Below are 27,896 nucleotides of genomic sequence, written 5' to 3'. Positions count from 1 at the left end.
ATATATATATGCTGTAGCAAGTGCAGTGAGACCCCGATGATTCTTAACTCAGAATTTATGATGGAAACGTTCTTCCTAGTAAGCCCACTTTGGGTGTTCAAATAGTTATACGAATTCATAAACTTCCAGTAATTGGAGCCGCTTGACTGTAAGAACAACACATTAATCTCCAATCGAGATTATACACATAGCAAATCTAGGCACATCAAACCGTCTCTCAAGGCAATCCAATCCAGTTTGCTTATGAAGCTTCAGATATGGAGCCTGTTCTGTCAGCCAAATATATCAACTAAAATGAACAACCCTGATTCCGATGTACCACCAAGCATCCCTCAAGACAAAAAAGTACTCTCGAAGGGCCACGACCGAGCGTTCTAATTAGCAAAAGTTTGTGACTGGCTAACAATCAACCAGTCTCAGATATTTGATTTTCAAGGTAAACGTTGAAGCTTGGAAAGTCAGGAAGATCCAAAACGCTAAGCAAGTTGACTTTTGACGGATCGAAAATAGATTATTCTCACTCAACTAACCCACAGTGCAGTGTGAACAGGCACTTATGCGTGATACATCCGTGTAAATACCGCATTGACACACCCTCGTGTGCACATCTGATGTGTACTAAGACCAGTCACTGATTGTCAGACGTAGTCTTTTAGGTCGAATACTGGTAATCTGGGCAGTTAAATCTACCGGATCAAAAGTCATCAGACAAACTGGAAAGATTTGTATGGTCATGGTCAGCCTGTGGTTTCACCCGAACTAACCTCTTTATCAAATTCCTCATGCGGAACATTCGAAAGATATTATTTTGGAACTAAGATGGCCAGTAAGAAAAAGCAGTTGAAAATCACTTCTTCTATACTTCTACTTGATGGAGAACAGTAGGCATGCCTTGGCTCAAGGATACCTGACCTTGAAGAAAACATTCAGCCTCGAAATTCAGTAGGAAATCAGATTACAAGTATTCGCTTGGGGTTTTCTTAGAGTCCTATTAAGATCTATGCCATGCGGCTAATGAAATCTGAGGCAAAAGCTGTGAATTTCTGCGCATATCTATCTATCTATCTGCGCATTACTAGTCTCTAGCACCCGTGTTCGCAAGGAAATGAAATTCTGTCGCACGGGGTCGGACTAACAGGGATAAAAATGCGACACAATTCTGAAGTTCCGACGGACCAAACTGGCCTTATGGTTGGTGGTTCATTTGAACTTTACTGCTATTGACTGCTCTTCTCTACAGCGAGTGTATACCTAATGCATATCGACGGGATTTGTACTACGCAATCGAAAATGTTATAAGTAGACAGTCTTATGAAATTCATATCAAAAGTTGAAAACACAAACTCTGGGTGTAGAATGAAGGCTGTCTCGAGAAAACCGACAGACTTCTCAAAAAAGGATACAAGTCTAAATTGTCATATCTCATGGTTTTTTTAGGCACTATTTTCGCAGATTTGCCATTTTTCGTGATCGCTCACCCTTAGAAGCCCATTGTGTCTTCCATTATATCGCGAATTACAAGCATATTTCGGTATTTCACAACAATTGGATTCATTAGGAAGTTGCTGGAGATGGTAAAAGGTGTGCATTCTTGTGAGCAGATCTTTCTGCCTACGATGGTCATGGAGACACATGACCACGTTTCCAATCACCGATGTGGACTGGAAATGTACCCAAACGGATGGGTCTACAAAAGAGGCCTGGTGGAAGGTATAGCTCAAATTTTCTAATGAACAGCTGATTTACCAATTTGTGGCCGGTAAAACTGCATCAGCAGCAATTCCGTTTGAACCTGTTCCAGCAAAACATCCCACACCTATGTGTTTTTACGTGGTTGCCCTTCGTAATACTGTACAACTCGAAATGGTGAAATCCAGTAAGGTGCACGAACACATGCCCAACTTTCATTTCAGAAATCTGACGGTTACATATCCTCCTTCGGTATTTAACTAGTCATTCTTGAAACTGAATTCATTAACAACTATGATTAATTTAATTTGGACTTTAATTTTTTGGACTCCTAGAGTGTGATAAACTCCCACAGATGCAAGAATTGAACTCCTTTCCGTCTATCTGTACTGGAATTCTGGTTATAGCCAGAAAGTCATTACACATCCAAACAATCTTCTGGTGATTTGGTGGCTCATCACAGTTGACTGAAAAAATACAGCCAACGCTATGAATGAATGATAGCAACCCAGCACTGAGTAAAAATGACCTCAACATCTGCAGGCATGCACAACCATACCGTAATCATACAGAAATCACACAAGTTTCTTGCACTTTTGCGGTACAGTTGAACTACTGCTGGTATAAGCAGTAGACAGAAATTCAATTTGGGGGCTCGTTGACTCAGCACAAAACGCGAAACTGTTGCTGCAGTACGTTTATACTGTTCGCTTTCATTGAGTATGGTCCTTTGTGGATTTGTACGCTCGTCCAGATGCGACTGCTTATCATAAGTAGCAAAAGCACAGATTTTTGAAATGTTCAACGCTAGTGACTCGTGATAAGGATGACAGAACTCCATAGTTCAAATCGACCGTTCAACACCGAATGACTTCACTTTAGGCCTACATCTCGAATAACGTACGAATCGACAATGGGATGTTGGTAAACAGTCTTTTCATTATGTCCTAACTTGAATACAGTGGACACAGTGTCCACTGGTGTCCTGCTAACGGTTAGGACTGATCTCCCAGTTTGTAAACTTGTCATCATCCGACTGTGAAGTGATCTCTTAACTGAATTATATATACTCACTTTAGTTGGGCCTCTTGTGTAGCAGGTCTATAATCTCTACCGGGAGAGCATGCATTTTCGCACTTTGCTACGCTCATCAGACATTCTCATATTGTATAACATACATAGTCCCAAAGGTGGGTGATATTCAGGTTTTGTTGACATTCTGGATAGATGGTAAAATTGTTCCACAAAATCGGCTGTTCCTTTTGCTGCAAACTACAGTAATAATATCGGAGCAGGCAGAAATTTTGGTACAACACTGTCGACAAAGTTAGTAGAATTTCGACACTGCGTCAGTTGCCATTTATAGCGACTTTAGGGCATCAATAAGGAAACCTGCGCATCACAATGAACTGAAAAGTTAATGGAAGAACATTATTTACAGGTATTTTTGTTCATACCTTTCCTTGAGCAATAAAAGGCAGGCGCACTTACGCATCGATCAGTCCTTAAGTTCAAACGAGATGCTTCAAATCACGTGAAACCCACCGTTCTTTTATTCCGTGAGTCTCAATTTTGGTGAAACAACGGTTGACGTAAACATGCTGACAAAAAGGCTGAGTGCGCACCTAAAGTAAGTACAGAAGCCTTGTAAACAGTGGAACAGATTGCATGTCCCGCACCTAGCAAGATCGGATTCCATGATACAAATCTTTGGAGATTCGGATTTAACCAGTGATATGGAGAAAATCGAAAATTTGGTACATGAACAGGTTAGTGAACTAGCAGGCAGCCACCGGTTTTGCGTCTTGAACTATGTTAGTTTATCACAACATTTCATGCCAACACTAAGTGTACATTGATCTGAGTTTTGGCCCTGACTGGGAAATGAAAAATGCTTTTGTTTAAAAGAGGAGCACAGTCAATACCAGGACTTTAGTGATTAGCTGAGGTTTATGTAACCTCCACCCCTCCGGAACAGCTTTCCATTTTGTTTGGTTTCGACGAAATGAAGCTGTTTCTCAGAAGGAGTTGCGTTGCAAGAAAGCGATTTTATTCATAAAAATTAAGTGTGCGACTCCTTCCGCTGGTAGAAATTTCATGGCGAGGTGACAGTATGTGCTCGGGTATCAAAAAGATATTTTACCAAACTGTCACCCAAAATTAGTGCTTTGTTGTAAAGAAAAACACTTTTTCAGGAAGTAATTCTCACATCAAAAGTGCTGCTGCTCACTTTCGGCTACCAATCCAAAACCCAGAACCTTCGTAATTTTTGGAGATTTTTTTGAATTTCCAAAACTTATGAATCTGTTGATAGTAAAAACTATGCACAAAACACAATGTGATTCGTCTGGAGTCTATGCGGTCTATGCCCTGCTCTATAACTACCATCTATAAAATCAAGTCATGTGGACTTGATAAGTAGCCGGCTCCACTGAAGATCACGAAAACTAGCCTCAACTATTCATGTTTCCTTGTATATTCCCACGGACAGGCCAAGCCCACAAAACGCTTCAGGTGATTGCCACCATTTATGAAGATACGAGGAAAGGTCCGTGTGCCGATTTCCGCAGCTTTGTACTGCTGATTTTAATCTGAGGTGAATTCAGACTGAAAACTCAGCTCAGTCTACCAGCTATAAATCGTGCGCCATAGGCACATTGGTTCCAGCTGCTGCAGTTCCGATCTCCGGAAAACGGGAAAGTGGAATACAAAACCAAGGCATGCTCAGTTTGTTCGGAAATTCGGTAGCTACGCATTGAAGGCGATAGGTTTGATGCGCAAGCGCAATTGACTGCGCGCTTGGGCCATTTCCGCCTCCAGCTGCTCAGTTCCGATCTCCGGAAAACGGGAAAGTGGAATACAAAACCAAGGCATGCTCAGTTTGTTCGGAAATTCGGTAGCTACGCATTGAAGGCGATAGGTTTGATGCGCAAGCGCAATTGACTGCGCGCTTGGGCCATTTCCGCCAATGTCAGCAACCACTGGTGATTTGGGTCCCGAGGTCCCTAACCAGGGAGGCGATAGTTGTCCATCAGACTTAGTTTAGTGACTAGTGTTCTCGTACTTCGTTGCCAGGCCATACATTGTCCACCTTTCGGTCGCTTCCACTCAGCACAGGGCTGGGCGGAAAGAGCTCTGCAAGGCAGACGACCTTCTGGCATGCAAAGTACATGACCCAACCAGCGCAGCCTATGAAGCGCGAGTAATTCATTTATTGCGGGAGAGTTCCTTCTTCCTAAGGCCATTCGGCGTACTTCAGCATTACTAATGAGAGGTTCCCACCAGACCTGACCAATGCTTCGGAGACAACGAAGATCAAACACTGGCATCTTCCGTAGGACCCAAGTTTCTGATCCATAAAGCAGTATGGATTGCACCACCGCGGTGTAAACTCTCCCCCTTGACAGTAGAAGTAGGTGCTCCTCTTCTAAGCACATTCAAAACAAAACTCAACCTATCGCACACGTGTCCCCTGACGCTGTATTTTACATCTTGGGTTTGGAGCTGCTTTATAGGCGCCAGAAGTTTTATGTTCGATCTAGGCAAGACAGATTTAAAGTTGGATCACCAGAAAGGTTATAGGCTACACAAAACCCTAATTTCATCCAAAAAACCTTTCAGTGGCTTACTAATTGATGAGCTGGGAATCTATCGAGTAGTAAAAGACAACACGGCAGATGCATTTCCGTGCGTTTTTCTGGAAGACAATAGACAGCTTCTTTTTTAGGAAGAATAAAATATTCAACACTGAGTCTTCACTTACGGATAACGCGGTTTTTAATTTAAACAAGAAACAGACTGTAAACTGACTCCATTTTCGTCGCAACCTGATAGTTTGGTTAACGGTGAGGTGCTTAATAGCTAGTTCAGGAGGAGTGCGTCAGAAATTGTAGCTGTCTTTGAGAAAATATTGTAAATTCCAAAATATGCAGTGGGCCAAAATCGCAATGGCACTGGTCACTTATTCTGATAACGGTTCATTACTGGGATTCAGTTCAACCACAAACCAGAAATGTAGGAGGCAGAATGCTAGTCAGCAAGTTCTGATAACGGTGCATTACTGAGATTCAGTTCAGCCACAAACCAGAAATGTAGGAGGCAGAATGACAGGATAATTAATTATCAGAGTTATGCCTTCAAAAGATATCGTAGCTAAAGTTTTATTCAGTATCATCCATTCCTCATGTCTCCGTGAATTATGCTAAGTATCAAGTGTGATTTATCTTTGATAGCAGTAGTGTGTGTTTGCGAACTGTTCTGTATATGTCACCTGCGTCCATCGCCTGGTATTACTTTGGCGATTTCTAGTCTCAGCGAGTTGAACCCAAGCACTTCTCCCTTATAGATTCTGTGAAATGCCCCATGATGACTAGCTTGTAATATCTGCAATGAAATGTTGTGGTGACTTTTCTACTCAACAGGCCGAGCGCATAACAAAAGGACCTGAAACGGAGGAACATCCTGACATGTTTGACAATGAACTCGTGTCGAACAGAACTAGTATGTAAGTGCATGCAGAGGCAACACCGAAGTGGAATAACAATTTGATATTGAGCCTGTTGTATCGTTTATATCCAAGAAAACGAACACTATATACGTACACCTTCAAAGAGCACGCGCTTTTGGGATAGACTAAAATTGCTTTATTCTTGAAGGCGTACTATGTTTGGGGGGAAAAGCGTTTGAATCTATAGTCACAAACTCTACGTGGTTTTCCCGTATCTAGACAGGAGAAACAAACATGTTATCTTACTGATTGCCTTGAAGTAAAAATCATTAATAATTACGATCCAATAAAAGATTAATCCACGATGAGAGTGTAGCTGTTTCAAAGTTGACAATACTTTCTTTGGGTAATATCTAGCACAGGAAAGATAAGAAGTGAATATTGAGTGTTATCGGCATCACCATCGCCAGCTGTAATAACCGCGTACTTGTCGTACAGTCGTAACTGCCACAATTAAGTTCACCGATGATTCCGGGAGGTGGGGTAGGTTGCTGTGCATTGGAGGCGAGAGCTGATAAATTAGTGCGTAAATAAAGCACTGTAGGTGTATTGTTAAGTGAGGGGATTGGGAGGCGAGCTATGCATAGCACTCCACTAATGCTAACCCATCTTTACTTTCTGGTTCTGCTGAGGAGTGCTCCTTCGATGCATGTACTGCAGCGTGCTCCGTCTTCAGTCACTTGATTTTTTTCGTATATAATGTAGGCTCACACTAGTTTGGAGAACAGAATAATTTTCCTTTCACTCTTCTTTCAGTGAGATTAAATCCGTTTGCACAGGGTTATTGTGTGGGAATTACATGATGGTGGGTCATTTGCTCACTTTGTTGACTGGGATGCTCCTCATCATTGTTTCAGCCAAAAACCGCATTTTGTACAGTTGAATACTCTGACATGATTTGAAAATACAATAATGAAACACCATTTTCAAACAGTATGATGCAGATCAAAAGGTATAGCAGTTTATGCCAAAAATTGGCTCAAGCACCACCTTCTATAGACCGGTTTCAACGATTGAATGAATTCTGCATCAACTAGCAGTCCTCTGGACATAGTTTTAGAGTACAGAATATGCAGTTTGACTCTGTCAATTTAGTTTGCACTTAGATTGCATTTCCATCATAAAATAACACTCCTTTAACTGATCACTTTGTTTATTCGAAGGAACCAAACTCAGAAAAGTGTCCTAAGTCGTTGGGTATTTTTTGTTTTGCATTGCACAATAGTTTGGTTTGCGTTGAAGCTGTTGAAAAACTGTGGTGGTACACTTTTACCCAAAACGAACAGTGGCAACTTTTCTATAGTAGAATCAGACGTTATCATCCTCTTCGTTCCTGCAGAAAGATGCCATCCAAATGAGGATAGCTTTGAAGTAAACGTACGCTTCTGTAGGATCGTAAGCGCATCTTGTTTCTATCCTGCAGTTTACAGAGGTTGCGCTCTGTCGCTCTTTGGTTTGCTATTCACAGAACAAGAAACTATGTCAAAACCCTTGTGAAAACCTACTCCGTCGCCCTCTATATGACTTTGCGCAACGACTTACATTGTGTTTTCTTGTAAAGCGGCGTTTTCCAAAACAGTTTGAAAATCTACTCAAAGAATACGACGCTGATGTCTCTAAATGCACTCCTTCTGACATCCAAGTTGTTCCCGATGCCATAAAATCCGGAATTCCACCAGTGGTGTGCGTTGCCCCTGGTTACATTGTGAGCTGTCTTTAACTGGTCTGAAAGTCAACGAATATAGGACTACTCACTTATTTATTGTTCTTCTAATCAATCACCCATATTTTTTCGACATTGGTTTTGAACACCGATGTCATGCTGTCGATGATGATGATGATGATGATGATGATGATGATGATGATGATGATGAAGATGAGTGTTCTTCCAACTAATAAAGATGACGGGGTTAGCGTTGAAAGTGAGGACAAAGAAACAGGTGGTCTTGCTTCACGAGCAACACCACTGTGTATCCGTCACTGAGCAACATACCTCAAGTTATCGAGTGTCAGCCAGAAAACTGATTACGAACTCAAACAGATTCAAACATGGATGAATGACTGCTACCGTCGAATTCGTCACTTCAGATATGCTTAGCAGATATCTCTGCTTTGTAACACAGCAGTTTATGGATATCAGACAGCCACTGACAGTTGTGCTTTATGTTGATCGGTGATCAGTAGTGAGTGGTTCGGAGTCCCTTAGATAGTGGTCTTGCATGTATTCGTTGGCACCAGCTAACCTACATGACATTCGGCAAGGTCGCTGCAATGATCAACCGCATGTCCCTTATTTTGCCCCCCCCCAAAAAAAAAATAGTTAAATCGCATTTTTTCCTTATAAAACTGGCATACGCGTCAAATTTCTTTCCACCAGAGACAGTACACTCAGGTTTTCTGGAAATCATCCCCTGGTAAGCACAATCCTGCAATTTTTGGGTTGGTGTAGTGCACTATTATCTTGCGGATCAGCTCCTAAGTCAGGTTATCATGGTGGTTGCGGATCAGCTCCTAAGTCAGGTTATCAAAGGGGTAACTAATGCGCAAAAATGACTCACCGGAGCTTAGAATTCTTGCTCTTGATTTCAACGGTGAAGCAAAGTGAAGTCGTCTGATGCTAAACTATGAACAACCTGCATGGAAATTTCACGAACTTTTAACAAATGAGACTTGGTTTGAACAGTAATAAAATTTAGGATGTGGTTTACTACCAACTGACAAAGTTGCTCTCACAAAGAAAGATGATTTTTTACAAATTATTTCATAATGAGGTTGACATGCTTATCTGACAATTTCCCTTGAAGAGATCTGTGTGACTCGGACGAGGCATTGCCGAAATTGCTTAGGGTTCGTCTTTTTATAAAATCGATTCCGAACTTTATAAACTGTATTTTTTAATCCCACATATGCTCCAAATCACCGAAATCCAGAACAAGCACAACTTTCAGTAACTTTAGCCCTAGACAAAGCCTGCTACCAAAAGCCAGAGAAAGCAGCGCTGTTCGGTCTGATCGATTGAATCTACTCAACATGGGTTTGGGTCGAGGACGAAAGGTTCAGCTACGCTTACAGCAAACCAGCCAAATCCATCGATCCGTAAGTCTCTGTTACATGAGTTGTCGTTTGGTTCACTTGGTTTCTTCGGTTATTTTCTTACTCGAAACTAGGTAGAACTTTAACCAATCGAGATGCCTGTCGAGCACTTAGTGTGCTGGGCTGTAGATGAAACCACCCTGACTAACAAATACCGTTGGAAATAAGTTCGGCTAAACAACATGACAATTCAGAAAACTAACGCGGTCCCTCTTCTAATTCTCTTAAAGGTAATCTGCTTTGATTTCTATCCAGGTTATACGAGCCAACTTTCGTTCAAACTAATCGGATTGTTTGCTGATTGTCAAATTTCCTTAAGATTGTGTTCTAGTGATTGTAAACGAGCTTTGTCCTTAGAAATCCGACAAATATTAGTGTCGAAATCAAAGACCGGTCGGAGAATGCTATGAACAGCTCATAGATAATATAGGGTTTCTGTCCGCTAAATATAAACGATTTTCGATTGGAAAATATGTTTTTTGGAGTTAATAATCCGAAACACTAGTGGATTGATCTAGTAGCCTTGAGCAAGCTAGTTTTGAGGAACACTGGGGGAAGTATCTCACAGATGATCACAGCCTATCTGCAAGTATTTTTGATAATCCCTAAGCCTCAGGGTCCACATCCACGAGAGACGCAATTGCTAATGTGACTAAGATTGTTGATCATCACATTCGTGCTTCAGTGCTTCAATGGATCTTATAATGTGGTGTTCAAGCGTGGCAATCTACTGGCACGTGGCTGAGAAAAATTGGTTACTTCGAAAATCTGGTCAACTGGTTCTAATGGAACAATGAAGTGTGACCAGCTAGTCTATCATTTGTGAGTAACTCTAATTAGACCTTCGACACATTGCAGTTTTTCCAACCTGAAATTCCTATAACACAGCACCAAGTTACCTGGGGCACCCAGACTTCCGGCCGTATGTTGATATGGCGCTTGCCGCACCCCACGCCCACAACAGGCTAGTTTACATTTCATTGGCGTTTTTTGTAGGGATGACTGGTATAACCCGGAGAAATTATGATTACTAGAAGTTTGCGCAGCCAACCAAGTAGTCGGTTGGTCAGGAAGTTGTGGTCAGTCATTCTGACTGTTCACACTGTAGGATACCGCAGTCTTTTCTTTCAAGAACCGTCACAGGCTGCAATAAGGAGACTTTCGTGACAGAATGTGATCTTCACTGCTTTCCAAACCGGACAAACTATTCTTGCACCACAAAACGATTAGAATTCGAAGAATGCCCAGACAGCCAAAATGACTGGATTATCTTCCACAGACCATGCGAATCACTTAGTCGTCGCGAAAACTCTGGGTCATTCTCCACCAACACAGCGATTTTGTTAGATGCGATTATGTCCACACGCACATCCAAAACGCACATTTCTTTCAATTTTACGCTTAATATTCTTGCGATCGTTCGTAAATTTTTCATGAGGTGAGCTTCTAGGTGTAGACTACTGATTTGTTCAGGCCATCTGACTACTATGAGTGGTGAGATGTTTTTGACGTCAATACTCCACTGAATATCTCAGTCAAGACTCGCTTCTACATTACAGGTCAAGTTACTGCCACAGTATTAGAGACCCGAAATTTATTCAGAAAGTAAAGTACGGCGCGAGGCTGGTACTATCAATTGAACATAATAGACACCAGTGGACAATCATTGTGTGCTTTCTTCAAGTTGGTCATGATGAAAAGACTGTTTTCCAACATCCCATTGTCGATTCGTACGTTATTCGAGATGTAGGCCTAAAGTGAAGTCATTCGGTGTTGAACGGTCGATTTGAACTATGGAGTTCTGTCATCCTTATCACGAGTCACTAGCGTTGAACATTTCAAAAATCTGTGCTTTTGCTACTTATGATAAGCAGTCGCATCTGGACGAGCGTACAAATCCACAAAGGACCATACTCAATGAAAGCGAACAGTATAAACGTACTGCAGCAACAGTTTCGCGTTTTGTGCTGAGTCAACGAGCCCCCAAATTGAATTTCTGTCTACTGCTTATACCAGCAGTAGTTCAACTGTACCGCAAAAGTGCAAGAAACTTGTGTGATTTCTGTATGATTACGGTATGGTTGCGCATGCCTGCAGATTTTGAAGTCGTTTTTACTCAGTGCATGGTGATTAGTATCTTACTTGGTTTGCTGACATCCATTCACTGAGTTGGCTGTATTCTTTCAGTCAACTGTGATGCGCCATCGAAACATTAGAAGACTGTTTGAATGGAATGTGTGTAGTAATTTCCTTGCTATAACCAGTATTCCACTGCGGATGGCCGGAATATATTTCAAAGTTTGTGTCCTTTTGACTTTATCACACTCTAGAAGTCCAAAAAAACTTAAGTTCAAACTAAAGTTCTCATAGATGATAATGAAGCCAGATTAAATGCTGAAGGAGGATATGTAACCGTCATATTTCTGAAATGGAAGTTGGGTCTGTGTTAGTGCAGCTTAGTACATTCTACTCATCACGAGCCGTTCGCGGTACCTATACCTCCAGACACTCATTCAGGCAATCTGGATAAAAACTGACAAGTGCAGCGCTACTGGAAATAGTTGGTACCACATCCTGCTGTGTCCCCAACCAGGCGCAGGGGGGGGGCAACGCGGTCTCCATCCTGGAAGGCGAGCAGAACCGACAGTACCCAAACGTTCCGAAATTCCTTTCATACACCTTTACCAGGTCAAGGGCTGGCAACCTCTCTGTTTCCGCCACTCTGAGTTGGGCATGAAAAACAACACTCTCTTCGGCAAAAGATGGATAGGCATACGCAACGCATATCCCAACCAACGCAGCTTCTGGTGCTGGAGACGTTCTTCAATGGAAGTCCCCGCTGCACAACCGAAAACGTATTTTGTAATTGCCTCAATACGGATTCATCGACACCAACCTACACAAGTGACAGCGATTGTCTAACTCCTGAAGTCGCCTCAGTTTCGCTGTTCGAACAAACCAAGCCTCACGGTCATACAACAAAACGGCCCGCTCTGTGGCATGATACGCGCGTCCCTTGATATTCAGGGATAGATCACTTTAATGCCATAGGCGCCTCTAATTAGCAGACGCGACCCGAGCCTTGCGGATTCGTGCATTGACTTCATCTGTCGCACTAGAATGAAAACTATTACAACGTACAAGATACGTAAAACGCTCCGCTGGATTGTAAGTGGCTTGTTCAGTGACTGTATGTCCACGGGCATGACCTCACTCTTTGTGGGTGCATAGTGCACATCAAAGGATGGGATGACTTTGGTTGTTCATAAAACACCTGCACCTTCTCTTCCTTCTCGAAGATGAGAACGATTTCATCTGCATATTCCAGATCGACAAGGCTTTCGTCACAGGCTATTTAAACACTAGGATTTTGGAGACTTTCCAGCACTCGTCTCATGATTTTATCTATCATGAAGTTGAATAGGAACAGAGGAATTGGGCATCCCTGACGGACACCACCTTGTGTACGAAACCTTTTGGAGAGCTTGCCGTATACTCTCCAGACCCGGAACTTTGATAAGACAAAAAGATTATTATGCTCACGAACTTGTGGGGCATTCCTTGGTGGGGAATTGCGTCAAACAGAACAGACCGGTCAACCGAGTCGAGTGTGCCTTGGAAATCCAGGATCAATGCAATTGTGGATCACTTATATGTACGACGTTCTTCTAGCACCTGACGGAGTTTGAAGATTTGGTCAACGCAACCTCTACCAAGCCGGAATCCCGCTTGCTGCTCTCGGGTTAGCGTCTCACCGGCCACCGTAAAGCTAGGAAACATAAACGACGCCAAAAGTGTCGTTACGACCAGGTGAAAGCATATATTGGACACGCATTTTTTGGGCAAACCCGATCTGGTATACCGTCGATAAAACACAGTTATGGCCGTTAAATATGTGAAACTAAGTGCATGCAAGATAGTTTCATTGGCTCTACCCTTGCTATGGATCACTGAACAGATATTAGAAGCACTAGCTTATTTCATCCATCTCTGTGGCTAATGTACTGCTAAACCCACATTCAACCTCATGTAAGATGAAAACTTCTTAGCCTGATACTCCTAATCGCTATACAGGTCTTTTTACTTTTGTTCTGCAACCTGGCTCTACCAAACTGAGCTTGGGCAAACCACCTTCGGCGAGAATTCAGCCGACAGATCTACCACTTTGTAGACCTCCGTTCAAAGTCCGACTAGGTCGCTGGCTTTTAATATGTGAGGTTAGTTTCGAATCAAACCATCCGTCGTATTGAGAAAGGAGACTGGGTGGAGAAGCTGTGCATGCACTCTTTCAACCCACAGGCATGCAAATCATTGGAGAAGGGGCTGAGGTGGCATGGTGTGAGCACGTTTTCCGTGATATGTGCAAAGCAAGTTACGGCTAATTGCTTCTAGGATATGACGAGGTTTTTGGACTATCGGAGCAAACAAAAAGCAACGATAATTGGGTCTAATTAGCCCGCTAAATTTTCTTTCCCTTCAGATGAATCATGAGTGATGGTCACCTTGAATGAGACGCATTCGCTTGCTTGATGGCGATCGGCGAGTCCAACTTTAGGTATTTGATCACTGCAGCAAATATAGTAGTCGAGGCCTCGAGTGACCACAGATTTTACTCCGGTTAGTCAGTTTCGTGAGACGTCCAGAGTTGAGGCCAACAAACTAACCGACAGAAGCTAAGTTGTACACGAGGCCCTGACCCATCTGTGGTGGCGCTGCTGAGTAAAATTATGAAATGACAATGCGATCCTGATGAGCATTAGTCCTCCGAGAAAAAGGAACAGAGAAGCATTTAACTGACGTGATAATAGATGACGACGCTGTACAGTGTGAAAAAGCAAACCCTGGGGATGTTTCTGCTTCAGAGACTTAGTTGCCGATTAAAGTCGCAAGTTCAGTGGCTGGATGTGGCATTGAATAATTGCTATCAACACATTCGTGTACAACAGTTTCAAATCAAGAAACAGGAAACCCATACAGCTATAGAAAATCTCCGATAGCCGATTACCCGTTTCGTCTATTTTGAGGCAAATCAATTGAAGGGATTCCACGAGGCTCCATCAACCTTATTTTCTATGTGAACATCAGATGGTACACAAGTAGTGAACCACATTAGGATATCTCAATTATCGTGCCAGCCGAACAATAAGGCCTTTGTGCAGCATATCCACATGAAGAATATCACAGACAAGAGATTCAAGTGGACCTCGGTTTACACTGCTGACACTAAATTACTTTGCAAATAAGTGTAGCTCCACCCACGTTCTCAATACCGTAAGGCCTGCTGATGAGTGGTTTTGCTTGACATTGGCATCTACGGCAAACGTACACAATGGGTGTACTGCACGCATCTAAAATGAAGATACATTTTGCTAAGGACAAATGCACTGTCACCTTCAATTGGATCTGTCTTCAGTGGACAAGAGCCTCATATCCCTCATATTGCGCACACCATTCCACCCCAAACGCTTTCCCAGCGATTTGCACGCCTGTTGGTTTCTCACAGAAAGCATGCACAGTTTCGCCGCCCCGTCTCCTTTCTCACTACGGTTTATTCCATATTAAGAGCCAGTGACCTATTTGGACTCCGAACGGAGGTCGACAAACTGGTAGATCTATCGGCTGAATTATCGCCGAACGTGGTTTGCCCAAGTCCGGTGTGGTAATGCCAGAAAAGAGCATGGCCTCCATTTCGTTTTCACACCATGAGCATTACCAACTGCTAGATTGACAGTGTAACCTGATGACAGTATCCAATAAAAATCATGCCACGAAATTGCACGTACTCAAGCATTCTGCCAAGGATGTGTTCTGTTCTTCGTCTGTTGTAATTCTTTTACCGAAAGTTAATATTTCACATCATCCCATTCATCCAGACGAGTGTGCAGTTGATGTGTATTAACCGCTTGATGGTCCGATATCCATCATGCAACCATGTTTCTGTATTACAAACGCGTGACTGTGCTATTAAGCTCCAAAAACGTGAGAATAAAGAATGACACGCACGGGACAGATATCGGTAGTTTTAGCTAATATTATTGAAACATAGTAGTAATGATCAATATGCGCCTGTATGCTGATCACCGATGACAGTCATTTTTGTGCTCGACTACTTAGATGCGCAAGGTGTTTGCTGTATACATCGTTTGAATGAAGAAAAGCCCAGATCAACAAGCATGTGAAAGCAATAGGTCGTTTGTGGGACCAATAGTAGTCTACAGTTTGGTCAAATCCGGTCGTCCAACGAACGGGAAAATTGCAGAGCATTGTCTGAGACCGACATCTGCTGTTCAGTTCAGTTTGCTTTTGTGTCGCTTCATTGCCCCGACTAATTCACACCCCTGGCTATCACTACTTTTTCGCAACAGACTGCAGCAAACTCTAAACGTGCACAAAATTACGAAGGTGGAACATTTCTGACCGATGACCCCATGCTGGATGACATGGAACTGACGCTGTTTCCAGTAAGTTACGCAATCCACAACTTAGTTCGGTATCTTTGCCAAAGCCAGCAATTTATCATGGAAGTTGTTCATTTCAGACTGGCTTTGTAAATCTCCTCCGTAGATGAAGCCCTAATGTATCGACTAAAGATCGTTTTCTTGACGAACTGCTTGTGATTCCGATGGATTAGGAGGGTTGCCTCTACCCCACTTTACAACAACATTATCATTTGCTATGACAATCGCAAAAAGTTCGTTAACTGAAGTAACAACCTTGTTTTAAATTGGAATGGATGAATGCCTTTCGCTACTCTTTTTTACAGGGGTAACCCACCTGTCGGAAGGTGCCTCCATTGGAAAGAGTAGCGATCCCTGCATATGAAACCTCTATGATCAGCGTATATATATATACATCGCAAGTGGCCAATAGGCTGCATAACAATTTCATTTAATGGTGAAAGCATAGAGCATTTGTAAATGGCGTTATCACCTTGGTTACTTACATTACCGACATTTTGAATCTTTTTCGAGTAGCCACAGAGTGTTGTCGTACTAATGATAAACTGGAGGAATGTCAGGAATTACACAGACCAGCAGTGGCATCAGCTTCAGTAAAAAAACCCAGTGTGCAAATCAGGAACGAAGGTGCTTCAAATCGATTTTTACGATAACAACCAGTCTTTAAATGTTTCGTTTGACAGGGATTCTCGGTGTAATATAGCTAGGCGCTGTAAATTTACAGACTTGCTCCTTCTTGTATGGCCGGTACGCAGACAGTCAACCAAGACAAGAAATTGAGCAGTGTTAGGGCACTTTAAACTCGTAACCCAACACTGCTGGGCAGGAAAATATAAAACTTCTCAGAGATGTTCATATTTCGCTTACATCATTGTCAACGCTACTTTTGTTGTCCATGTCAAAGACGGTTATTTTTAGTTGTCATGGAATGAGCAACTTTATTTAGCACGGCATACGTCTATCACGGTATCCATAATCCGTTGTACGGAGCCATAAGGTCACGCTAGTCCTTCTACATGATGTTTGCTTTGTATAACAAATCTTAAGAGGTAAACTGAGCACAGATACAAATATCACATAGTAGTTTGTGCACTCTTTCGTTCTTTCGCGCTGCCTCCCGGAAGGATAGGACTGCCTGTGTACTAGGTGTCCATATCCATCTGTGGTGACTTTATTGAAAACCAGCACATACCTCTCATGTGTCCCGATCAATTCTACTGGCTGAAACCCTCGTTTTCACATGAATTATCTGAGTGAGTTTAATATGCGGGATATCAGAATAAGGATGAATAAATGAAGTGGTATCAAGTGCAATCTCAGTGATCCCGATCTTGGATACAACATTTAATTGCGTCCATGGAATGAAATGTCCGGATTATATTGGTAAAGCCTTCGTTCATATCTAAATTTCAGGATGATTCGCTGGATTACAAAGCCCAGAGAGGAGTGACAGGAGTGTTCGACTACAAAGGAGACAAAGCATACCAATACGAACAGGTAAATGCCTATTGTTTTGCTTTATTGTTTATGATGTATTGACCTCGACAGCCCACATGTCGTTTCATTGTACCTAAGTTAAAAATGTTAGTTTATCAACAGTGACCCCGATTGACTGAAAGAGCCACAGAGAATTCCATTACTTACGGACGATAATAAAACAGACTGAATAAAACCGACAAGAAGGGGCTGGACTGCCCAGTAAGTGGGTCAATCTAGACTACCTCTAGCTTCTTATCAGCGACATCTCTGAGAGAGGTGCTTGTCTTGTCAACACCAGCGCTTGTGTTTGTCGAAGTATATTAGTCTTAATTCGCGTGCTAACTTAGCAAGTACTAATACCGTTCCGTGAAAGTGCATTTGTCGGTTGAGTGTGGACGAAACTAAACGCGACGTTGACCTACTGATTTTTACTCAGACAGAAATCGCGTGTCAGTTCCCATTATTATTTCGTTTATGACGCTTGCTCCTGTTCCACGTTACTGATTCAGGCTTGTCTTGTGGTGTGTGATGGGGAATTTCACTCTTTGAGCTATTTACATATTCACTCACTTATTTTTGGGAGATAGAAACATTATGCTTCGAAAAATTTTCAGGTATACGCTGCTCAGGCACTGTGAATGGCTGTCAGATATACGCAACTAGAATATCAATATCGGCTTCAGTGAAGGACTGCTCAGACCGCATGGAGATCGGTCTGCTGCTTGTTCTTCTTCACCGTACTCAACCATGTTTTCAGTTATCTTCCGAAGCAACATCGTCACCCTCGACAATATGTTGCTCAGACCATTGCTGCGGCCATCCTCGAAGGGCGTGAAAGTGTAGATCATGAAACATCTTTATCAATGTACTTTCAGGTGTCGCACTTTTAGATTAACCTCTCATCGGCCAGTCTTCAGCTTCTGCGCATTACCTGCATTGGACTCTATGAATACACAATTTACTTTATGACTTCGGTTGAATCTCTTCTTCCGTGAATCCGTTTTCTAGGTCAGAACACTAAGACGATAGCAAAATACACCATTCTAATACGAAAATCTGTGGACAATCCTGGCCACAATACACCTCAGAAATAAACTGGCGAAATAACGTGACAAGTATCATTAGATGTGAATGTTCCCATGGAGGAATCGGAATCCTATTACAGTGTGCTACAGTGGTGCTTATTCACATACGATTGTCTGGGAACGACATATATCGGAAACTCTTTGCAAGAACACTGAGACATTTCATGAAGGAAACTAATCACATGGTTGCTGAAAATTCTCCGACAGCCGATGATCAGCTTTGCTCTTCTCGATGGTAGCCTGTTGATTGCAGATCCCAAGTTTCTATCAACCTTGTTTCACTAGAACCTAAATTCGACAGATATGCATATTAGAGTGCCAATTTGGTTTTCTCTGGAGACTCACCTGAATCCCAGCGAAAGTTCTCGTTTATGGTATTTTCCACCTGAATGGGCTGCACAAAGACCGCCTCATGCTTTACTTTCCTTCATGAAAAATATCTTACCAACTGTAACATGAGGCGGTCTTTGTGCGGCACATTCAGTTGCGAATGACCATAAACGACAGTTTCGGCTGGTATTAAGGTGAATCTCCGGTCAAGACCACATTTGTACGCAAACGAGTGTCGAAGACCGAATCCTCGTGGTGTTCCTCTGAAATCGTTCGAACAAATTCGCAATAACTGAGGTGACTTGGTGCACCTAGCAACACAATGTGCGATACCATATCCTAAAACCAGGTGTTAGCTGCGTTTCCGCAACACCGCTACGCTCTGAATCTAGACTAGCCTGTGGCCCTGACCATGGAATCTACGCACAGAGAAAGATCATGGAGACCCGTTGCAGTCACAAGCCACTTAATGGATTGGGTGCATCCGTATGATGCCAAGATTTACCATAGCTGATTAAACGTAACCGTGTGTGACGTTTCCAATGTATGTACTGAAAACCAACATCATTTGGATCAATCAAGAAAACAAAGGCCACCTCTGGTTTGCATAGCGTTCACTTGGCAAATACAGAGTTATCCTACAAAGGGAAAGGGCGTGCGAATCTGAAGCCAGTAGTATTTCCATGATCTTGTCCTACACACCTTATCCGGCATAAGTAAATTCGTTCTCTCAGTCACGCCAAGACGGTCTAGCGACTGCAATGTTCTTCGGACCACTCAGCTGTTATTTTTTACAGCCACCGCTTGCGTGAGTTTTTGAACAGTTAGATTGATTAATGGAAGGAACATCTAGAGCAATTTTATATCCTTTCAGCTACCGAAGACTTTGCAGTAGATGAAAGAACCCACCAGTATTTAGACTGTCCGAAAAGCTGGGGAGCCGTAAACTTCACCTCAATTTGTCCAGCAAATAGTGCTGGTTGAGAAAGATAACTCTTTGTGTAACTAACAGATTGGTACCTTGCATGCAGCACCTGATCCCATGCACGTGTGGTCAACTGTGAGCTTTTGTTAGATACGTCAACTTTTCAGCGATGAGCGGAAATGTGGGGTACAAATATTCACTCGGATAAGTCTTTCGAAAAATGGACTCTCTGGAAAGACTTTACATGGAAAAGCTTGGTAGCCCAATCGTTTTCTTTCAGTTTCCTGCAAAAGATTCTGGTCTAAATCCCGCCTCGTACGATGACTCAGTAGAGCCTTGTTTCTTTAAGCATTGTGACGAGATAATTTTCTCCGCTACGAACCGTGTGCCATAGGCACATTTGTTCCAGAAGAGTGGCTAGGGGATTGACACATGGGTTGATTTCACTGCACTATACGATGGGTTGGAGAGGAATGAGGGGGAAGGCTGGTGAGCGGAGAGATGCAAGGGCAAATGATACTTCCCGGTTACCAGGCCGAAGAAGGGCGTTTAGTTGAGGTACCACACCTTGAGCCTTTGACTCAAAATTCTGACCCACTAGGCAGTGAGAAGATATAAGGTTTTGTTCGGGTGCCCTGCCCCCAGCCTCTGATTCGAAAGTCTGGACCGCGAGACAGCGGTTGTTTGGGTTTTCTCGGGGGACCCTACCCGGAGCCAATTACTCAATAGTAGTTGAGGTACACACCTTGAGCCTTTGACTCAAAATTCTGACCCACTAGGCAGTGAGAAGATATAAGGTTTTGTTCGGGTGCCCTGCCCCCAGCCTCTGATTCGAAAGTCTGGACCGCGAGACAGCGGTTGTTTGGGTTTTCTCGGGGGACCCTACCCGGAGCCAATTACTCAATAGTCTGACTTACTTGGATGTAGGACGCCGGCCTGGCCTGAGGACGCAGGGAGTAATGCATAACTGTCTCACTCACGATGAGGCTACTTGCAGCAGGTGCTTTTTGAGCAGCACCGGGCTATTTGGTTTTAAGAGTATTTTGACCATATTCACTAATGCCCGGCGTTCACGGTCAAATGTTGAGCAATCGGAGTGTGCGTTTCTTGAGGCTGACCTTTATTAACCCGTCCTTTCTCGGGGGAAGGCAGCATCGCTGCTTCCATTATTATGGACATGCTGGTTGCCTTGGGGAAACACCTTTCTGCCTTCGCACTCCTATCGCAGCAAACAGTAAGACTTTACCTCCAGACTGCCTCGTAATGTGATTACTCGCAGTACGGTGACTCGCTGTTCTTCGTTGGGCTGCTCCTGGTATGGTTGCATCTTGTAAAATTAAGTTCCAGCCATTACAGCCCGCAGGATCATTGGAGCACAGAAGCAAGACCACCACGTCAAGATGGTAGCTTTAGGTCGGGACGAGAGATTTCGTCTCACCGAACACACCAAATGTGCTGTCCATTTAATTTATAATCATACTGTGTTGCTCATTTTACTTAGGGTATCTTAAGGGTAGTTTGTCGGACTTTATATCTCATCCACGTAATATACTAACAACTCGTCTGAATTCACCGGCGCAGATCGCGGAGCAGCGACGTAAAAAAACATTGCCGACACTGAACAGAAGCGGGTCAGGTTGTGCTTGTGGGTTGATATTGGGACCCATTTTGGTGCATACCGGTTGCATATTACTTTGACAAACCAAAGATAATGATTAAACTTCACCAGCCTTTTGCGGTGTGGAAGGCCGAATGTTAAAATAAGGGCTTCCCGAACTCTTAAAGTAAGCGTAAGAACAAGAATGTTGGAAACTACCCGATGTGAGCTGGCAGTGGCTACGGCATAATGATAAAAGTAACAAAGAGCAAAAAACTTGGGGTGCCCGAACTTTTTGAAATCTGACTAAGTTTCTTCCGGTGAAATTCCAATCCTGTGGCTCGACAGTTGCCAAGGTCAGCGACCAATTAGAGAAAAGTTCTGAATTTATTGTCTAAGTGGTGTTTCCCTCGTCATTATTGGCATCGTGATACAGTGATTCTTATCAGGATGGTCTCCATTCGATGGTATTTGAAATAATTATCATGCTGTTTGGAGAGTGAATTGAATAGAAAGATTTATATTTGACTGAAAATGGATATCTAAAGTTAGGGGGGAAGCAGGTAAATAATCTCCAAACTCGGTCAAAAGTGACAGAGCACAGTCAGCTACGGTAAACAATTTGCTGCAAACACATGACTAGCTGACCGATGGTTATTTCTAGTTTTGTATCTGAACAAAAACCACATGGAAGATAGTGTGAGACATTTACGGTGTTCTTATTGACAAACAAGGTACAATTTCCAGCTTTAATCGACCTTTGTTCTTGGTATTGTGTACAGCTAGCCTGAATCCGTTAAATTGTCCTCCATTGTGTTTTTTGAACTACCATACAAGGTCCACAGGAAGCTTGCCAGATCTTGCTTCATTTAGTGTACAAGCGTCTGTGATAGGGTTAATAGAATATCTAAATGCTGCCATATGTATCTACAAGCGGACGTTTGCAGTCCGTGAATAAACGGTTTTTCTTTGTGTTCGGCAGTAATGACCTCTCTCTTTTGTCGGTACTGTTCACTCTAGGGCGCCTCTGGGATGTAGGTTCACCTTTATCCATCTTCTTGACTATGGTACCAAGTCACAGATAACGGGTTTCCGCATACAGGTCTGTTAAACCTACAAGCCACTGTCTAGAACGTGATCAACGTTACAAGCTTAACGGAGAAATCTTGATACTGAATACCAAGTACACGAGCATGTCATCTGGGAAAGCATATGTACCGGTTATATTGGCCATCGTTATCATCATCGACAGCATGACACCAGTGTTCAACATCAACGCTGTACTGCCGTACAACCATGACTAGGTATCATGGTTGTAGGTGGGCTGGGATACTGTCAAGGCGTTTACACCTGGACGATTAGGGTCCTCAACGGAAGCCTTTGGCTTAAAAGCCCAATCACAAGGCAGTGAGTGGTGTTGGGCCGGGAATCCAAGCACACTACAATTTTTACGGAACACGTTGCTACGCATGTTCCAACCCCCAACCTAGAGGCCCAGGAGACTGTGTTCTTCAGACCTCTAACCAGTGACCAGTCTGGTACGAGAGACTGTGAGTGTCGCATGGACATCCCTCAGCGTAGCTCAATGGGCCACTGAGGTGCGCAAACCGTCGCATCTTGGTAAGGTCCAGTCTCTTCGTGACGGGGTTATATCAGTGCAATGAGTCAGTTAGGCCTAATTGCAAATTCAGCATCAAGACACTCTTGAAAAACTTTGGACAGCAGAGATTCCGTATTTGTTTCGTAAGCGTTATATTCTGTTCGTCATTAAGCTGTCCGGTTTTTGAAGTTTGGTCGAATTCTACTTCCAAAATATATTTAATCTGACTGGTACATTTTCCACATTCCTCATCTGGGCGCCAGTAAATTCAACGTGTCACTCATGTAGCCAGTCACCTTATACGCGCGATTCACAATATAAATAAGTCCACAGTTTTCTTGGAGTCTCGAACGCCACTCCTGTCTGGGCTTCGACTACTGGCCGTAGTTGAGTAACATACTTTTCTGGGTCAGTCTACGGGAATAATGGCGAAACGCATTCCCTCAGATTAACACTGTGAACTGAAACACTGAAAACCATAGCAGAATCACCGCACGTTTGAGCACATATCCTCAGATTCTGATGAAATCTGGACTATCAATGGAAGAATTACAATAACCCGAAATGGTAACGTAGTGTTACAGAATCGTGCAGGCTGCACGAAGACAAACTTATCTCAGTCTGTGACTCGTCAATAAACGCTCGAGAGGAGCCACAGCACCGAAGATTGACAGATTCAGACCCAGTTTGCTTCATCCATTTAAGGTATCCCCAAGTTAACTACTGTGTGTTTATGCTCGCAAGACCTATGAATATTAGTAGCAGGCATTCATTCAGTCGCGACTCCGCAAGACATCCTTGTATGCAAGTTCAGTGCCTTGTTTTTCCTGTTAGAACAATTGTTCTTATTCGACTTTTCATGGTTGTTTCGAATTCCCACATATCACTACGACGACTCAGAGTCAGAAAGCCCGTACCGGCAGTTTGGGTTCACTTGCTCTTTTATATGATGTTTGCTTACCACGCCTCAAAATTGTCTCGTATATCGTAAAGGTAAAACTAAGAGAAGTTGCTGTGATCTGTTTCACTTAATTCAATTTGATTCTTGGTGTAATCCGATCCTTGTGATTTCCGAGCTCAAATATTTTTCTTCCAAGTTGCCAACGGCCTTTGAACACCTGTTGAAAGTGAGAATTGGTTCACTTGATTTACAAGCTGGTCAGAGACAACAATCGGTTCAGTGTAGTTGAATCAGTTGTTTCAGTGAGAGTTTACACCGTCACAAAACCAAGCGTTCGCATAGCTAAATATGAATCGGATCAGGTATGGTTTCCAGGATCCTGAACCATGCTGTATTCCCTCTTCTTGGCCTGTAGTTTGATTCCTCGCCCAATGAAGACTACAAACCCGCTTATAACCGACATAGTGATGAACCTAAACTCAAGAAAACTGGAAAGTCATTCAAAATCGTTCAGACATCACCATAAGGAAAAGTAACCAATGAGGTTGGCAAAACGGGGCCAGTTTGCCTGGAGTGTAGCATCTGGCGAGTGAGTGACAAAAAGATATATTTGTAGAGGCTCAAAAATAATTGAAGGCCAGAGTGAAAGTATAAATTAAGTAAGCAGTAACTTGAACAGAATTTTACCATTCAGCTGGTTAAGTGTACTCAGAAGCCATCTCCATAAAGTCTCTAAGTCTAGAGTTCAGAAGGAACGTGACGACCGGTGGTTACAAACTTCGGAATCTAGAGCAGGATTTTCAAAAAAACTAGACTGCATTTTTCAGACAAATGGAATTAAAGGCTACTGACTAGCTGACGTAAAACGCTATTGTTCAGGATGGAAGTGGCGTTCATTTTGTTTCTTTTTGTGAACTTCTGTAACAGTCCAGTTGTTCTGAGTTCTAAATACAGCTCGTTAAAAATCATATGGACACTGCAAAGTCTTGGCGTTTTTTCACTGCATTGAGGCTGGTTTCTGTACAGTATTGAAATAGGTCGCAAACTATAGAATGAAATTCCTCCTTCGTAAGAAGAAAGCTAGAAGCGGAATGGAATAAGCAACTAAAAACCCATCGAGTTTCTCGATCTGTACCTTTCCTGACTCCTGTTAAAGGGCAGTTATCCGAGAGACGTCCGGTCAATAAACAGTGTTCAGTCTAGCTTGGTCAGGATATCTTCAAGACATGCAATAGTTAACGGGTTGACTCTTTCACTCAAAATCGGTTCCGATCGTACCAGAAGGATGACCATGCTCACGACGGTTGCAGGGAAGGCTTTCTGTATACAATCATGAACTGGGTCGACGAATAAATATCGCTTTACCTGGTAGCATATGTGGGATGTTGCGTCAACGGAAAGTCCCATTATGTACTACTTTCGGATAGGTTGAATCATGAGCTGTAGCTGGTCTAAATAGGATACCGTCAAAACAAACACTACACTCTGTTTGCACCTGAACGCGAATCAACTGCGAATTGAACTCTGACTTATCAATCGCTCTAGTATAGTGTTACGCAGCTTCGTAGTATCTCAGACTCACGCTCCTCTCGGATAGCACGCCATATATGCCCCGAAAGTGTGCCAAAACTGGACGACTTCTGTCTCAAAAAAACGAGTGCTGGTAGCCATTATTCCCAAGCGAATAGTTTGTCGAGTTTTTAAAGACTAACTGTGCTACATAAAACATCATCAGCAAAACGAGTAGCGGATTTTTCAGATGGTGATCAGTGTTATTTTTGTGAGTGAAATGGGATAATGTTCCAGGTATCGAGAATAACATCTTATCGGCGGGTCATGTTACTAGGATATTGTTCATTGCAGCTTGCGCAAGAGTTGGCTTGGTTTGTCTGCAAGGAATCAGTGTGGTCAATCCCTGATGTTTCAAGGTAACCCGTAACCGGGCACGAACATTGCGGTCATCAGTGTCTCACAACACACCCTTCACTCTGGTTAGAATAGGATAAAGTACGGTACAGTACAATCATTTGCGTGAGTAAACTTTTAACCAATTAGTGGAGTCAACGGTCGACATGAATAAGTGGGTAGCTACAATTTCTGATCGCAAATCCCATTTGGTTGTACAATTGTTCGGTTTGTGTTGATATGACTTCTTGAATCGCTTATACATCAAGCTTTCTTTGCTCTTTATCTACCGTTCAAAAGTTCACAAGATATCAGACTGGTTTGGGTGTGCTCCGTGACCTTACTTCCACCGAACGGTACGTCCGTTTCGAGCTGCCTTTGAATCCAGTTGATCTTGAAGGTAAATTCAAATAGTTTACGCCGATAATGATGTTTACACACTCTTAGGTCTTGACCCAATAGAATACCTGGTCAAGTACTGCCGAATATCTGATGCTCTGGACATAATTTACTCCCACATGTATACGACGCTCAAATCAGCCGGTAAGGACAACAGCGAGGTAAGAACTACCTTGAATTTTGTTGCGTTCTATCCACTTGGATTGCTCTTGGAATATTTTCGAAATCTTCAATTACTTTTTCGTCATTCTTTAAGAAAGATAAAGTTATCCCAATATCATGCTTTTTTGACAGACAAAATTAGAATAGCCCATTCGTTGCCCATTTGGTGCGATAATATCACAAAAGGAGCCATTGACGTCGTATCTAAATACCGAACCCAGGTTTTGTTTGAAATACGAAGTCCCTTAAATCCGCTTCGTTAGGACAAAAGCGAGAGAGATGTTGCAGACCGATAACATTTCAATTTTATATGGCAGTTAGGATTGTATACAACATAATCACGATAAAGACATCGAGTTCCAGACAGTCGGTTGTAGTCACATAGAAAAAATAGTCATGTCCCATGATCACTGTGACTAAAATGGTTGAACCAAAGCCTCTTTTATAGGGAACTAGCTGCCAAATCTTGACAGAATATCGCAAACTAATGTCCAAATCTTTTGCCCGCCGACATCAAGAAAGACTATGAACACTATTTTGGGACTAGTAGTGATCAGGCGCAAGACCTTCGTCATAACTTGAGTTTTGCGTTTTTGCTGGAACATGCAATTTCGTATCCTTTAGTAAGTGTATTCGGAGACCGGTTTAGCTGGTTGCCTTTCTGTTCTACATGTGACTTCATCCTTAAATGAAGTGGTAAAGCTCGCGCGATACAGAATTTCCATGTAAGCTGGGCTCACACTGCTCTCAACAAGTCCTCGAGTTAATGAAGGTAAAAGGAAGCGAGCAAGCTTACGCTAATTGTAGATACATTTTGTGAATCGAACCGTACACAATATAATCATCCTTGTGCAAAGTTTGAAGAAAGAACTCTTTTTGAGTGCTTAAAATACATAGCTAACTTTGGGCTTGAAGTTAGAGTACACGCTGATGTCATTCTTTCATGACTGCTTGGGAGACGTTTAGTGTTGAGTATACATTGCGGTGAGCTCCTTGTACAATTATTATTAGTGGGCTAGTACAAGGTTTTCACGGGTCTACTTCTATACGCAGTTCGGACAAAACTCAGAAGCGTATTTTTCGTTGCTATACGGTGGACCGAATGTTTCAGCATGCCATTAGAGAGTGTCTTTACCGCGCGAAAAAATAGTGGATTACTCAAGGAAAGCCAAATACTGAATTCACAGACCAAGAAGCAAGGAACTGCTTAGAGTCGGATCAACAAAAGTCACAATTCGGAACCCAGTGAGGTCAACGTCAGGGACCACTCCGGCTTCGATCAGAGCACCAGAGCAGGGGAGGCCAGGCTCACAATTCACGTGATCATCGATCAATCAGGACACAGGATAGCAGAACAATCAACGGAACCGACCGACCGAACAACCAATCGTGATCGAAGATCAACCCCAGCTAGCAGTATGTATATTAACACACCCTCGATAGATGAACTGATCACACTGCATAGGTTGCGCTGGCTTGGCCACGTGCTGCGTATGCCAGTCGACCGGCTTCCTCGAAGGGCTCTTTTCGCACAACCACGTGAAGGATGGAAGAAGGCCAGAGGCGATCAAACAATGACTTGGCAGCAAAGTATAAAAGCCATTACCAGCAAACTCAGCTGCGCTGGTCACCGCCGTCTTCCTGGATGGGAACCCCGAAACGGGCCACATTATTGGCTAGAGACATTGTCAGACATGGCCCAGTCGCGCCCTCAATGGCGCTCGTGCATCCAAGCTATTGCCTTCAATGCATAGCTCCTTTTCCAA

General features: G+C 42.9%; 1 protein-coding gene across 1 annotated transcript in view; it reads left to right on the top strand.

The window, feature by feature from the left end:
* Window positions 1-3,235: 3,235 nt before the first annotated feature.
* Window positions 3,236-27,896, top strand: part of T265_04187 (hypothetical protein) — a gene marked incomplete at both ends in the record, with an annotated part of 29,083 nt that continues 4,422 nt past the window's right edge. Inside the window, 7 exons of the mRNA XM_009168869.1 lie at window positions 3,236-3,458; window positions 6,111-6,193; window positions 9,127-9,292; window positions 15,655-15,750; window positions 17,161-17,244; window positions 25,885-25,969; window positions 26,017-26,129. Coding sequence (XP_009167133.1) covers window positions 3,387-3,458; window positions 6,111-6,193; window positions 9,127-9,292; window positions 15,655-15,750; window positions 17,161-17,244; window positions 25,885-25,969; window positions 26,017-26,129 — 699 coding nt within the window. The remainder of the gene's footprint in view (window positions 3,459-6,110; window positions 6,194-9,126; window positions 9,293-15,654; window positions 15,751-17,160; window positions 17,245-25,884; window positions 25,970-26,016; window positions 26,130-27,896) is intronic.

The sequence above is a fragment of the Opisthorchis viverrini genome (genome assembly GCF_000715545.1).
Source record: "Opisthorchis viverrini unplaced genomic scaffold opera_v5_66, whole genome shotgun sequence".
Lineage (NCBI taxonomy): Eukaryota > Metazoa > Platyhelminthes > Trematoda > Opisthorchiida > Opisthorchiidae > Opisthorchis > Opisthorchis viverrini.
The sequence above is the reverse complement of the archived record's forward strand: the minus strand, read 5'-3'. Positions and strand labels throughout refer to the sequence as shown.